The following is a 14,510-nucleotide window of genomic DNA, read 5'->3' as shown; positions in this document are numbered from 1 at the left end:
CAAGACAGAAGCAAACGCAAGAGTGCCAGTAATAATAGTACCAACCAAAAAAGTTAGCAATTGGGTGAAAATTCAATTACAGAAGCATTCGTCGATTAAACAGACTTAACTGCCGAAACAAGAGAGTGTTTAAAGAACAAAATACTGCCAACGAAGGAAAAACATCCATATCGAGTAAGAAGACGAATAGGGGTTCGATATCAGCAGATAGTAACGCGATAATAAAATACCCAACTCTCAACTAGTTAGCTTTAGGTTTGTGTATGCACATCACAATAATGATGGTAGGAAGATCAATCGTCAATAGTAGTAATAGTAATATTAGTAGCGAGCAGAGAATGGTCAGCTCCACGGAGAATAGGGGCTGGGCGGCAAGGCCTTGAGAGCCCCATATTTTTGTTTGCGTCACTAGAGGACAGTTTCTTGTTGATTGGTATATTCTATTTTCTTAGAGTTTCCTCTGAAATTTTTTTTCACTTGTAACGGCAAGTGAAATTTCATCCCCAATTTGGACTACTCTCCGCATCCTAGAGCGCATTCCTCCCACTAAGTTTGTTCCCTGCTCACTCATCCAGACACCCTCGGCCTATACCCAGAAGGAGTCTCCTTCTACCCAAGAAGGCTTCTGTTGAAAATTTTCTGTCTGGTCTCAAGCACAAGCAAGCTGACGCAACTCTTGCTCTGGCTTCCTCCTAAGCAACTATTCTCCTCCTGTAAGAGATAGTTTCTTTCTGAAAATAGTTTCCATTATACCCATTCTCAACATGGGGTGGTCGGTCTCATGGGAAATTAGTGAAAAATTAATACCCAATGGCTATGAAATCTTGTACAGGTTGTGGTAATGTTAGTTAGCGTTAGTGATAACGATCTAGTAGTTAATTAGTTGAATATTAGAAAAAAATTTAGATTTTTTAGAACAGTTTGTCTATTATTTTTTCCTTGGATCAAAGTTATATTTAACGAAGATAAACCCAGCAAATATGTCCACTGATTCTATTGTCAAAGCCTCAAACTGGAGATTAGTTGAAGTTGGCCGTGTTGTTTTAATCAACAACGGTGAATACTCCGGTAAGTTGGCTGCTATTGTTGAAATTATTAACCAAAAGAAGGTCTTGATTGATGGTCCATCTACTGGTGTCCCACGTCAAGCTATTAACTTGGGTGACGTTGTTTTAACTCAATTGACTTTCTCTTTACCAAGAGGTGCTAGAACCACTGTTGTTTCCAAGGAATGGACTGCCGCTAAGGTTTCCGAAAAATGGGCCAACACTAACTGGGCTAAGAAGATTGCTCAACGTGAAACTAGAGCTTCTTTATCCGACTTCCAAAGATTCCAAGTTATGGTCTTAAGAAAACAAAAGAGGTTCGTTGTTAAGAAAGCTTTGGCTAAGGCTTAAATGATTTGATTATTACCTATACTATTCTTTTTTAATCCATAATATATATATACATATATTTAAAATTATAAATATGCAATTCATTTAATACGTACATTCAAACCGATTTTTAAAATTAGTTAACTCAATATAGTTTATCAAGCAATAAAAAAAATTCAAATAACTTTTTAATTATAGTAGCCAAAATGACTTTTCAACATTTGATGTTTATTTTTCTTTTGTTATATGTAATCTATTTATATTTCATGGGAGTCCATTCAAGGCTTGGTTTCACTAGGGTTGTAAGTATTAATAGGAGCCCAAATCGCATATTCCTATCAAAAAAAATACCGAGTCTACAATTAATTGTAAAAATCAAATACCAATACAAAATGACAAGAGGAAGACTAATATTATTTGAAGGGTTGGATAGAACAGGCAAAACTACTCAGTCAGAAGCTTTATTAAAATACTTAAATTTGCAAGGAGATCAGAGTAGTTCTAGTAAAAGATGTGAATTGATTAAATTTCCAGAGAGGTCCACTCCAATCGGCAAATTGATCAATAATTATCTAGTTGATAAATCTTTCAAATTACCAGATCAATCAATTCATTTGTTATTTTCTTCGAATAGATGGGAACTAACTGAGCAGATTAAATCAAGCTTACAGAAGGGAAATGATGTACTATTGGATAGATATGTGTTTTCCGGTATAGCATATTCTCTAGCAAAAGATACTGAGAGGATGGACTTCGATTGGTGTTTGAGCCCTGATATTGGTCTAATTAAACCTGACTTGACTATTTTTTTAACTACTGACTCGGACATCTCCACTTCAAATCAAATAAATAATAGGTCTGGCTTTGGTGCAGAAAGATACGAAAAATCGGACTTCCAGCTAAAAGTGAAAGCTAAGTTTGATATCGTATTTAATTACTTTTTTAAGGATTATACAAAGTCATCATCGGCAACAACTTCAAATATGTATACTTCCAGTGATGGAATTACAACATTATTAAAAGTTAATGTTATCGATAAGGATATCCCTACTGTTTTTAAAGAAATTACTAATTGTGTTAATGATTTTAAATTAGTAACTGATGATTATAAATATTTTTAGAAAGGGCAACTTCTGTGAAATGCCTACGTTGTAATGTAGCACATATTAATGTTTTACATTCTAAATACTCTTGACGAATTCATCAATCGGTATCTTACTATTTACTAAAGTGTTTAATGTTCTTTGGGAAATCACCCTATTTTTTACCGAGTATTTAATTAGGTTTATGATATCATTCACACTAATTGTGTATATTTCAATTATTTTATGCAATTCTATCTAATTGTTGATCATATTTATAATATTTCGAACTGATAAACTAACCAATTCTGAAAATTCTATATTAGAACTAGGAAACTTCACTACTTTTAATTTTTTTTGACCGAAGTAGGGCCTTTGTTCCAGGTAGCACTCTGTATCATTGATCTCGATATTAGTATGTTTTGTCTTATATAAACGTCTGAGCTCACTTCTACTTTGTTACTTTGCTTAAATGCTCGCGTAAATATTTCGTTAAAACGGTTTATTTTACATATCAAAGATTCCAACGTTACCCAAAGTATTAATTTCATTATTTTATGTACATTTGCAAATACCTAACCATTATTGTAACTTTTTTATTTATATTCAAACTGTTAAAATCATTGTTCCATTTTGGGAAGTTTCGGAGAATGCATGATATGGTTCGGCCGAGTATTATCGGCCGAATATTGTCTCTACACTGTTACTAAAATCCCATCTTCATTATTTCACGATGAAAATTCTATGAGAGAATTAAAGTAAGCATCTGGTGTTCATAAATTTAAACTTAAATGTGTGAGCTATTTGAAATTATTTTTTTTACATATGTTTAAATACAAAGTCAATTGGTTTATCCCCATTGGCTAATGGGATAACCTTTCTTGCGGTTAGTTTTGGATTTAAAATAGAATATTCTAAAGCTTCAGCAACATCTTCTCTTTCAATTGCGTAATTATTTGGCGATTTTTCTTCAAATCTATCAAGTGGCTGAAATCTACCAGTACCTTTATCAGTTCCTAACCATCCAGGCTGTAAAATTGTAAAATCTAATTTAGAATTTTTCGTGATCTCGTCTGCAGCGCTTTTTGCAATATAGTAATTACGCAACCCAGTATTCCACCAGAAAGAACGAACATCAGCTTTAACAGCTGAAACAACCAAAAATCTTGAAATATGGATCTTCTCACAAGCTTCCATGGCCTTTCTACAGCCTTCTAAGTCAACAGTAAAAATTCTTTCAATTCCCCTACCCCCAGCCCCAGCAGAAAACACAACAGCATCATATCCTTTAATAGCAACGGTTAATTCATCGACAGTACAATCCTCGATACTTGTTAACGAAGCCTTTACACCCACCTCTTGTTCAAAATATTCCTTCTGTTCTTTAGTTCTGACAATTGCTAATGGTATATCAAATTTTGAAGGATAAGCCTTAAGCCTGTTAATTAATAGTCTACCAACCTTACCATTGGCACCAATGATTGCTACTTTTAATAAGGACATTTTTTTAGTATTTTTTGTATCTGATTGAATTGAAATACTGGCGAATAAATATATAAACTCTGTTTAGTGACGAAATCATACTGGAATGTTCCAAATACTTTCATCCTCTTTATATAAGCATATTCTAACAATGGTTGAAAGCAACCCTTGGAATTTTTCTTACGTAATAGGAAATTTTCAATTCAGTGTCCGACAGATATTTTTGGTATAATAACGCCGATGTCCATAATGAAACTGCGGTCACAAATGTTTAAGTTATTACGTAGTAATGAGGCTGATTTATTTACATAATATATCTAAAGTAAAATATAGGCTTAAACATTAATTATTCCATAGTGATATATTGATTCACACTTTCAAGTATAATAATGTATTTTTGAAACTTAGTAGTTCAATATAATGTGTCTTTTATATTTTTTTACTATTTGCATTTGGAAGCAATAATTTAAAACGAACATAATTATTTGTATTAAAGATTGGAACCTAATTATTTATGAGGGAATTCTATACAAGAAAAAGATCATTTATAATTCTAGTTAAAAAGTAAGTTCTTTTACTTATCAAAATTGAAATTACCCTTCATGAGACTAAAGCCTCTTTGTTTTACCTTATTTGTGGATTTTAAATTGAGAGATTTAAAGTTTTAAACGGATAGTTTAATTAATATATTTGTTTATTATATTATCCACTAATAGTTAAACAATACCAAAACTAATTTCGTTTTAGCACTTGAATAATATTTGGGCTTAAAACTTTCTAGTTTTGAGTTGCTCTCAAGCATTGAATAAAGGTCATCTTAGGGAATCTTGGAAAGTTTACTTACGAAAAAAGTTAACTTTACAATTTAATTTATTATAACTTCAAAATTTAATTATCAATTATGGCTACAATGACCTAGATAAAGTATAGCTATGTTATATAAGTCTTATGAATTTAAGATTAGGCCTTGCACGTTTTGTAATTAGATATTGGATTCTAAATTAGTTTAGCTATATTATACTTAAATACTTTATACCAAAAATATATTAGTGTCATGTTATAGAGATATAGGATAATCTATATGAATGTAACTCTCAATTGAAGTATAAAAAGTAGTTATACATTTGATCAAGAATATTATAAATGCAGTTAAGTGATATGCAATACAAAGGTAGATATGTAGAAAGTATAAATGATTAGGGGTGTAAGCTTATAGCAGGCTTTTCTATTTACATGGCTCTAGCGGAACGGCTATTTTCGCCAGCTCATTCCTTAAGAAACAACTTCTAATGTAGGTAAAATCGTTTTGTTATTGGGAATATTTAGTATCGTTCCATCTATTATAAGTATTCAGAATTCCTTTCTAATATGGTTTTCTTCCCATAAGCTTTTTCATACGATGTAGCCACATCAAGACTCTTTTTTGTACTCACTGATATAATACTAGACCTAATAATGCGGGGATCTTTCTTTATGATACGATGTATTTGTGATTGTACAGCTGGTGATGCGTCAAATAGCATCAAAGTATTAAACCCTCTAAAGTGTTTTTCTTGATCCTTCTTTATAATTTTTGGCAAGTTTCTATAGCCTAGGGGAAATACATTACGGACAACACCCCTATTTTCAATTACCAATTTACCAACCATCTTAGCTATTTCTTTGGCTTCTTGATTTAACGCAGAAGGATGGGTAATACGGCTTATCGTTAATAATTCATATAACATTTTTTGTTCCCCTCAGTTGTGATTTAGATAATATCGCTTAACGTTAAGTATCTTCTGATGCAGTAAAAATTAGAAATGTGCTACAAATTAATGCGTCTTGTTTTTTATATTACCTTAAGATGCTTTTGGGTTACTTTGCAATTGTACATATGTTTTATATATATTTTTCCTTTATTTTTCATTCATTTTCGCTAAATAATTCAAATCTAACGTTAGAATTCAAATTGTCCGGGTGAAAATTAATACTGTATAGCAGGGGTAAAAGCTTGATACATATAGTGGTGCAATATTAAAAATAAAGATTGGAAAATGTTGCAAGAGCATACTTAAAATTATTCACAATTGGGCACAGTAAATAAAAATTGCTATATTACCACCGTTAATTAATAATATTTGGTTTGTTAATTATATAGCTAAGTAAACTAAATAATAATCATGAGTCTTTTTGAATGGGCTTTTGGTAAGAGTGTTACACCCCAGGAAAGGTTGAGAAAAAACCAAAGAGCTCTAGATAGAACTCAGCGTGAATTAGAGAGAGAGAAAAGAAAATTGGAGATTCAAGAAAAAAAAATTGTTAATGACATTAAAAGGTCAGCGAAGAATGGCCAAATTGGAGCTGCAAAAATTCAGGCAAAGGATTTGGTCAGAACAAGAAATTACATTCAAAAATTCGATAATATGAGAACCCAATTGCAAGCAATATCTTTAAGAATTCAAACTGTTCGTAGTAGTGATCAAATGGCACAATCAATGAAAGATGCTACTATTTTATTGGCAGGTATGAATAGATCAATGAATATCCCACAACTACAGCGTATCTCCATGGAGTTTGAAAAGCAAAGCGATTTAATGGATCAGAGACAAGACTTTATGGATGAATCTATTGATAATGCAATGGGCGATGAATTAGATGAAGATGAAGAGGCAGATGATATTGTGAATCAAGTATTGGACGAGATTGGTGTTGATTTGAATGCACAGTTACAAACTACCCCTCAAGGGGTAATGAAAGAATCTGAAGTTTTGGAATCTCAACCAATTGCAGAAGCTATTGGTACTTCTATTGGAGGCTCTAATCCAGATGCCGATTTGCAAGCCAGGCTAGATAGTTTAAAAAAGCAATAATAGTTTAAATATTACTTTTCGGGACAGAAGCCCCTAGGACCTGTCTTTTTCTGCAAAAAATAAACTCTAAGCACAATGATAGTTGTTGATGATTGTTTTCCCATTAATTATGTGAAGGCTAACTATGGGATTTTTTTACCAGATTTAACTAGCAAATAATTGTTGTGTGATATATTAGCATTATCATTCAACCTTTTGGTAATAATCTGTTTTTTTATTTGTTATCTCCCTACAAGTCCCTGGTCTTTTTAAGTGTGCAAGTGGTCCATTGATTATTATATCTCTTCGTAATGTATATTAATGCATATTATGATCATTTCAATCCTGAATTTTATGTTACTTATTCGAATATTTTATAGAGCGTTTTCTCTTACACTGTAAACATATTTAGTAAGAATATTATTTAAACTTTGAGAATGTATGGATATGTAAATTATAAATATACCAATTGAATTTCTTTTCATTAGTTTATATACAGGCCTTAAAGAATATATAGAGCAAAAGTCACGAGTATATATATCCTTAGGAATCAAATCAGAACGTAGTCATATGATACTTACCAATTTATACTTCTCCATATGTTAAGTTAAGTGTTTTTAATATTTTCAATTGTTTTTTGGTTTTCAAGTGCTTCTAATTGAGAAACTTGCTCCACAATCTTTTTATATTTCTTTTTTGTTTGAAAAAGGTAACATCAGATTGAACGAAAATGTTTGGTGAATTAAATGATTTAGAGTTTAGGTGTATAGCATTTGGCTCAGATTCCTTAAATAATCCTAATTTGCCAGAAAAAACCTCTGTTCTAAAATAATTTCTAAAGTCAACAGGAGAATTAAATAGGGTAACGTTATAGTCAGATATTAAATAGCCAGATTTTTTTTGTATCTCTTTAGAAAAATTGAATTTTGTAGACAAATCTGGGAAATTATCAGTTAATATTGTGTCTGTAATATTTTTCATGTCTTTGTTGAAGGTTTCATTATAACAGCTCAATAGAATTTCATCAAATGCTTTTTCATTTTTAACTTTATGTTTGGATAGCCATGAAGTTGTTAGTATTGGCTTCTTATTTTCCTTTCGTATTCTAGAATCGATCATACCCTGATCTTCGCCAATGAAGTTCTCTGGTTTCAGTTCTAAAAACAAAAGCTCCCCAGAATCGGCATCCCTATCAGTATCTTTACCTTCTTCAATTTGTTTCATTATTTTTTTAGTATCTTTTTCTTCTTTTGGAATAGACTTTTTGGCATTCTTCTTTGAATATAACCAACTAAAAATATCATTTCGAGGCGCTGTACTTGCTAAGGATCTGGTGAATTTTCTTTGCAGAGTTATATTGTTTGAGAAAGCACTCAAATAGTGTTTGTACAAAGTGATACGAAAACTCATAGTCGTGCTTCTAATTTGATTACTTTAATTAAAGTGTAAACCTGAAAAAATGTATGAGACCACTTAAATTATTCCTCTTAATCTTGAATAGGCTATTGGCTTCTGCAATATTTGTTGGTTTTATGTCAACTTTAAAGTATCTTTTTGACAAAATTCGCTTTACCTCTAAGGCCGTACGTAACAGTCTTCCTTCCCGAGCGTAAAGCGAAAATGGTATCATACTTACTAGGTGGAAGGAAATAAATAGAAAAATTGACAAACATTCGACTTAAAAGTAACTCTAATCTTCAAGGGGTGTGTTACCGCCAATAAATAATATTACCGACTAATTTTATTTCACTTCTTTTTTGATATTACTGAGAATAACAAATAACACAGTGAATCAAATTGCAAAAGGTGGAACAATAATGGGTAATATTTGTGCTTGTTTAGTTAATAGTGATAGCAATGAAGACGAGTCTCTATTAGCAGGCCAACAAAATAGTTATGGTACTGATAATGTGGTGGATGAGGAAACATTGCTAGGACGACAGATGAAAGAGCAAGAGGAACAAATAATGCTCAGAAACCAAGAATTAAGAGATATTGTAAACAGTACAAATGATAAACTTATAGATATATCTATGATAAGTAATAGTGGAATTGTACTAGAAGGCCATGATAATAACTTTAAAAAATTTCTAAAGGAAATCAAATAGATAATAATCCTGCAGATATGACGGCTGATATAACTACAAAATCTTCAGATAATCAAGTTGATTTTTTGTTAATAAATTCTAACTCTGATCTTATTGAAAATTTGCCAGCAGAAGAGAGGGAGGAGGCCATTCAAAAGATATTAGGTCAACTAGAAAATCAAATAAAGATTGAAGATCCTGGGCCTCTGACTGTCAAATTATAATAATGATTTTACTTATGAAGTTTAAGTTAAACTTATATTAAATAGTCAAATATAACACATAAAATTGAGCATTACAGGGCATTGGAATTGCTACTGACTGGAATCTATCAATAATAGTTTCCTATCTATTGCATATAGTTAAGCAATCTGATACTCTCTTTAAGTTATACGATTATAGCATTATCGGATCCCATTGGATAACAGTGTACCTGAAGTTATAATTACTTCTAACTGACATTTTACTGATTTGCAAGTCGTGTGTTTATTCGTAATTATTGAGATATCTAAATAATCTTCCTCTTAAAGATGTCATAATTCTAGTGTGAAGATGGGTATAAATAATTATATATAATAAGGTTAAGATAAAATTTTGTATTAGAAGCACAGTCCATTCTTCCAGGTATTTTCCGCCTAATGTATAATTTAGTACTTTTCGCACTTTCCTGTCACCGAAACTGCTCGGAAATTTAATTTTAAGACTGTGAAAAATAATATTTTTATTTGAAATAAATAGCTTATAATAACCTGCTTGGAAAAGGCTTGTTACTACCTATGGAGACATTTGCTACCATTGGATAGAGCATTTAACCAATAGTCTGTTTTCCATTTAATACTATTTAATATAAGCGCTTCAACAGCTAAATACTGTAGTTAGTAGATTGGCAAGATATGGAGCAAGAGGTTCAAAGTTCTTATCCATTATTAAAATGGCCAGCTTCACTAGATATTCCATTAAAGGCTTCTGAGGAAGTCGTTAGCATTGATTTAGAAACTGATCTACCAGATAACCCTTCTGATCTAAAAACTTTACTGGTCGAAGAAGGTTCTGCTAAAGAGCATTGGTTAACAATTGCTGCCGCCTATTGCAATCAGGGTAAACTTTCAGAAGGTATCAAATTAGCTCAGCTGGCCTTAGATGTATTTGAGCATGAAGAAAAGGCCACAATTTATACTTTCTTAACATGGGCACATTTAAATTTAGCTAAGCAAGAATCAACCACTTATAAAATGAAGGATGAAGTTCTTTCAAAAGCTGAAGAATATTTAAAACACGCTATTACTCTTGACCCAACTTGGGTTTCTAATATGTTAGCGACAGTTGACTTGTATTATGAAAGGGGCCATTATGATAAAGCTTTAGAGACAGTTGATCTTTTTATTAAAGGTATTCATGCAGATGACCAAAGAAATGGTAGGGTTTCTAAACCTAACTCTATGTTCGTACTTTTAAGGGCTAAACTATTGTACCAAAAGAAGCAATATGCTCCTAGTTTAAAGCTTTTTCAAGAATTACTAGTTATAAACCCTTCTTTGCAGCCAGATCCTCGTATAGGTATTGGTTTGTGCTTCTGGCAATTAAAAGATCACAAAATGGCTAAAACCTCCTGGGAAAGATGTGTAGAATTAGATCCAAAAAATACTACTGCTTCTATATTAGTCCTATTAAGTGATTTGCACGACTCTCTTACTTCTTCGAAAAACGATGATGATTTTGTCAAGAAATACACTGATGTTCTAAAAGATTTAAATAATCTCTACTCCTCTTCAAAGCCAAATCCGGTCCTTCTAACAGTTCTACAAAGCTATTTCTATTTGAAAGGTGATTATCAAAAAGTGCTAGATATATATAATGATCGAATTGCACCCATGGATTTTTTGACGACGCCGACTGTCTTATCTGATTCAACATTTTGGTGTGGTAGGGCATTTTATTCGATAGGTGATTATCGTAACGCCTTCACCATGTTTCAAACTAGTTTAAAATATAATGAAGATAACTTACTATCCAAATTTGGAATTAGCCAAACACAGATTAAAAACAATCTATTAGAAGAAAGTATACTATCTTTTGAAAACATTTACAAAACACATGAAGGTGTTCAAGAATTAAATTATATCTTAGGTATGTTATACAGTGGGAAATGTTTAGACCCTAAACTGTCAAAACATATATCAACTAATGAACTAAATAAACAAACCAATAAGGCTATCTCATTTTTGGAGAAATATATTAAATTAACTCTTTCTACAAAGAATAGAATGGTTATTCCTAGGGCATATCTGATCATCTCACAATTATACGAAACTCAAAATCAATACAAATTGTCCATGGAATATTTGTTAAAAGTGATGGAGCAAATTGAACTGGCAAATGGTCATATACCTTTGGAAATCTTGAATAATATTGGTTGTTTCCATTTTATAAATGGTGATTATGAGAAGGCAAATGATTATTTCCAAAAGGCAAATGATAATTGTGATGATGACAGTTATCAAATTACTATTGATTACAATATTGCTAGAACAACTGAAAATCATGATACTAATAAGGCGTCAGAATTGTACGAAAACATTCTCAACATTGAGCCAAGTTATTTACAAGCCAGAATGAGAAATCTATACTGTAAATTTGCCTATAGCAAGGTAGATAATATGGAGGTTATTGATAGCCAAGTTAATGAATTGATGGAGAGTAATAAGTCGGAATTGGAAATGCGCTCATTTTTTTCGTGGTACATTAAAAATAAAATAAATAATGCCAATTTGGATGAAAAAGAATATAAGCAACTTGAAGATGTTGAGACTAATCATAACAGGGAAACTTTGACAAAATATGATTCTCATGATGCATACTCTCTAATTTCTCTCGGTAACCTTTACTGGACGCTGGGGGTCAATAACAAGGCAAATCCAGAGAAATCGAAGCAATCGTTCTTAAAAGGTATCCAGTTATTTCAAAAAGTTTTGCAAGTTGATCCATTGAATATCTTTGCAGCTCAGGGTTTAGCAATTATCTTTGCTCAAAGCAAGAGGTTAGGGCCAGCATTAGAAATTTTAAGAAAAGTTAGAGATTCACTAGATAACGAGGACGTTCACATCAATTTGGGCCATTGTTTGCTTGAAATGAATGATTTTGCGAAAGCTATTGAAAGTTATGAATATGTCCTGAAAAGATATGAAAGTGTCAGAAACAACTCTAGTATTTATAATATATTAGGTCACGCGTGGTATTTAAGAGGAAATAAAGAAAAGAAATTAATGTTCTTTCAAAAAGCTTTACAAAACTCTAAGAAAGCATTAAAAATAGAGAATAATTCAAGTACGAAATCTTTAAAGAAAATCAATACTTTTAAATTTAACATTGCTTTACTTGAATTCCAGATCGCAGAAACCTTGAGAAAGAGCACCCCATTATTTAGAACTTCTGAAGATATTAAAAACTCTTTACAGGGTCTTGAAGAGGCACTTAAAATGTTGGTTGAATTAAAAGATAATTCATCATTTAAGTTCGCATCTAAGGAAGAAATTGAGCAACGTATACAATTAGGTAACACGACTATGAAAAGTGCGTTAGAGCGTTGCTTAAAAGAGCAAGAAGAGTATGAAAATGAACAATCTATTAAAATTGAGAATGCAAAGAAAATACAAGAAGAGAATCTACAAAAAATTAGAGAGCAAAAAGTTAAAGAAGAAGAAGAGCAAAAGGAAAAGCTGGCTAGGCAAGAGGAAGAATACAAGAAACTACAAGATCAAGCTCAAAAATATATTCAAGAAAGAGCTGCTGCTACTGAAATTGATGAGAACGATATTGCAAATGACGAACTTTCTGGTGAAGAGCGGGACGATGATTATGATAATGATAGCAAAAAGAGAAAGAGAAAAGTTACGCCTTCTGATAAGAAGTCTTCAAAAAGAAGTAGGAAGAATAAGAAAAAAGTGGTTGACTATGACGATGAAGAATCGGACTCAGGTGCCAATATTAACAATGATGAAGAAGATGATGTAACTTCAGTTGCTGTTCCCCGCTCAAAAAAGGGTAAAAGATCTACTTTATCAAACGAATTTATTGATGACAGTGATGACGATATCGATGCTTCCGTTCTGCAAGGTGAGGAGGAGGAATCGCAAATTTCGAAAAACGAGGATGAGGACGAAGATGAGGACGGTTTGTTCTAAAAACCGTATACCAACAATATAAAATTAAAGATCTGCAACTACTAAAGTGCTCTTGAAAATAATTTGTAATTATATTTGTATGCATTTGTATAGTAATCTATATATGTAAGAATACTATAAAGATAAACTCAAAATAAAGAGTGGGAAACACAGTTTGATTTCCATAGTCAACAAATTATCTGTAGTTCGTCTTTTTGATCACTATTGAGTGTCTCCCCCTTGTATATGGTATACATTCATATTGGTATGTTTATGGCATGACCTTATTTTTGCATCTAAATTTTTAATATATGCATAAAAATATTTTTTAAAGAATTATTGATTATCATTACGGTAATGCAAACTATTTCATCAGGATTAGTTTATAATTATGAATGGCCGTCAACCATCCATTTTTTTGTATCCTTGTATGCCAAACGGGATTTCGCATAAAGTTCTTTTTCAAATTCGTCTAATGTCAAATAAAAATGGAGTCACTTGCTGAATAGTCGTGGGTCCTTTATTGCTCCCAGAGTATTTTAGGTTAGATGGACGATGATTACTATGAATATTTAACATCACACTATTTGCATGAGCATTTATTTCAATGGACCTCTGTAGAAGTAATTCAGAACATATTTCTGCAAATTTCTCATCTTCAAATAATCCAATCCATTTAATGGCCATATCGTAGTAATGACCATACAAAGAATGTATATCTAACGAGGTTGGTGATGCCCTAATGGCATTTATCACTTTTTGGGAAAACACAGTTGGGGTGTTCAATTCAACAAATGGAATATCTTCTCCGTCTTCTTCTCCACCTACCATGGCCAGCATTCTGGACATCCATAGTGGTAGTGTAACCCGTGTATTTTTATTGATTGATTTACCTGGGTTACCTTGCAAAAATCCAAGTCCTGGAATTGTATGGTTGAAGGTACAAGGAATTTCTGCACTATCCGTCAATACATCATCAATATCATAATACCCCATTATAGCTATTATTTCTAATACAATATTCTTTTCTTGTAAAATTGCTACGGATCTTTATTGTTATAAGATTTTCAAGCGTAATGTCAATATTCTTTTATTATTTATTTTTTTTCAATAGCCAATATTAGCTTATAGCAATTTATATGTTATTACTGTTTCCAAAAAAATAATAGTATTAATATCAGCCATTTTTTTCCAGGCTTTTACGTGACACGTTAAGGCATTGTGACGCGTGAACTAAAGACTTCTAGAAAAACGTGGCATAGAAATGTCAAAACCACGAAGAATATGATAAGCGACACAAAATATCTATTTATTCAAAACGATAGTTTCAAACACATTATTCGTATTTTACATGCCTTCTCACTCGTAAGAAGAATGTTTTAATATTCTTAGTATAGCGTCTACATTTGTGACACTCTCGCCTGATGGTTCCCATGGAAATAAGCTAACGCCGGAATTTGTCATTTTCTGTAGCAAAGGGAGCTCGAAGTCA

General features: G+C 31.9%; 9 protein-coding genes across 9 annotated transcripts; 5 read left to right on the top strand and 4 right to left on the bottom strand.

The window, feature by feature from the left end:
* Window positions 1–980: 980 nt before the first annotated feature.
* On the top strand, window positions 981–1,397 carry TBLA0I00230 (60S ribosomal protein eL14; the record flags this gene model as incomplete). Its single annotated transcript, XM_004182159.1, has 1 exon — window positions 981–1,397. The coding sequence occupies one exon, from the start codon at window positions 981–983 to the stop codon at window positions 1,395–1,397; it is 417 nt and encodes a 138-aa protein (XP_004182207.1).
* A 371-nt stretch (window positions 1,398–1,768) lies between these two features.
* Window positions 1,769–2,497, top strand: CDC8 (bifunctional thymidylate/uridylate kinase; the record flags this gene model as incomplete). The annotated part of the gene is made up of 1 exon (XM_004182158.1): window positions 1,769–2,497. The coding sequence occupies one exon, from the start codon at window positions 1,769–1,771 to the stop codon at window positions 2,495–2,497; it is 729 nt and encodes a 242-aa protein (XP_004182206.1).
* A 780-nt stretch (window positions 2,498–3,277) lies between these two features.
* Window positions 3,278–3,961, bottom strand: TBLA0I00210 (uncharacterized protein; the record flags this gene model as incomplete). Its single annotated transcript, XM_004182157.1, has 1 exon — window positions 3,278–3,961. The coding sequence occupies one exon, from the start codon at window positions 3,959–3,961 to the stop codon at window positions 3,278–3,280; it is 684 nt and encodes a 227-aa protein (XP_004182205.1).
* Window positions 3,962–5,280: 1,319 nt separating this feature from the next.
* Window positions 5,281–5,667, bottom strand: MRP17 (mitochondrial 37S ribosomal protein bS6m; the record flags this gene model as incomplete). Its single annotated transcript, XM_004182156.1, has 1 exon — window positions 5,281–5,667. The coding sequence occupies one exon, from the start codon at window positions 5,665–5,667 to the stop codon at window positions 5,281–5,283; it is 387 nt and encodes a 128-aa protein (XP_004182204.1).
* Window positions 5,668–6,102: 435 nt separating this feature from the next.
* DID4 (ESCRT-III subunit protein DID4) lies at window positions 6,103–6,792 on the top strand (the record flags this gene model as incomplete). Its single annotated transcript, XM_004182155.1, has 1 exon — window positions 6,103–6,792. One exon carries the CDS (start codon window positions 6,103–6,105, stop codon window positions 6,790–6,792), a length of 690 nt encoding a protein of 229 aa, XP_004182203.1.
* Window positions 6,793–7,425: 633 nt separating this feature from the next.
* MRPL13 (mitochondrial 54S ribosomal protein mL50 MRPL13) lies at window positions 7,426–8,181 on the bottom strand (the record flags this gene model as incomplete). Its single annotated transcript, XM_004182154.1, has 1 exon — window positions 7,426–8,181. The coding sequence occupies one exon, from the start codon at window positions 8,179–8,181 to the stop codon at window positions 7,426–7,428; it is 756 nt and encodes a 251-aa protein (XP_004182202.1).
* A 407-nt stretch (window positions 8,182–8,588) lies between these two features.
* Window positions 8,589–8,879, top strand: MEH1 (Meh1p; the record flags this gene model as incomplete). The annotated part of the gene is made up of 1 exon (XM_004182153.1): window positions 8,589–8,879. One exon carries the CDS (start codon window positions 8,589–8,591, stop codon window positions 8,877–8,879), a length of 291 nt encoding a protein of 96 aa, XP_004182201.1.
* An 872-nt stretch (window positions 8,880–9,751) lies between these two features.
* CTR9 (Ctr9p) lies at window positions 9,752–13,039 on the top strand (the record flags this gene model as incomplete). The annotated part of the gene is made up of 1 exon (XM_004182152.1): window positions 9,752–13,039. The coding sequence occupies one exon, from the start codon at window positions 9,752–9,754 to the stop codon at window positions 13,037–13,039; it is 3,288 nt and encodes a 1,095-aa protein (XP_004182200.1).
* Window positions 13,040–13,480: 441 nt separating this feature from the next.
* Window positions 13,481–14,014, bottom strand: PSF3 (DNA replication protein PSF3; the record flags this gene model as incomplete). The annotated part of the gene is made up of 1 exon (XM_004182151.1): window positions 13,481–14,014. One exon carries the CDS (start codon window positions 14,012–14,014, stop codon window positions 13,481–13,483), a length of 534 nt encoding a protein of 177 aa, XP_004182199.1.
* Between the last annotated feature and the right edge of the window lie 496 nt (window positions 14,015–14,510).

The sequence above is a fragment of the Henningerozyma blattae genome, chromosome 9 (genome assembly GCF_000315915.1).
Source record: "Henningerozyma blattae CBS 6284 chromosome 9, complete genome".
NCBI lineage: Eukaryota > Fungi > Ascomycota > Saccharomycetes > Saccharomycetales > Saccharomycetaceae > Henningerozyma > Henningerozyma blattae.
Note: the sequence above shows the minus strand (reverse complement) of the source record. Positions and strands in the feature narration are given on the sequence as shown.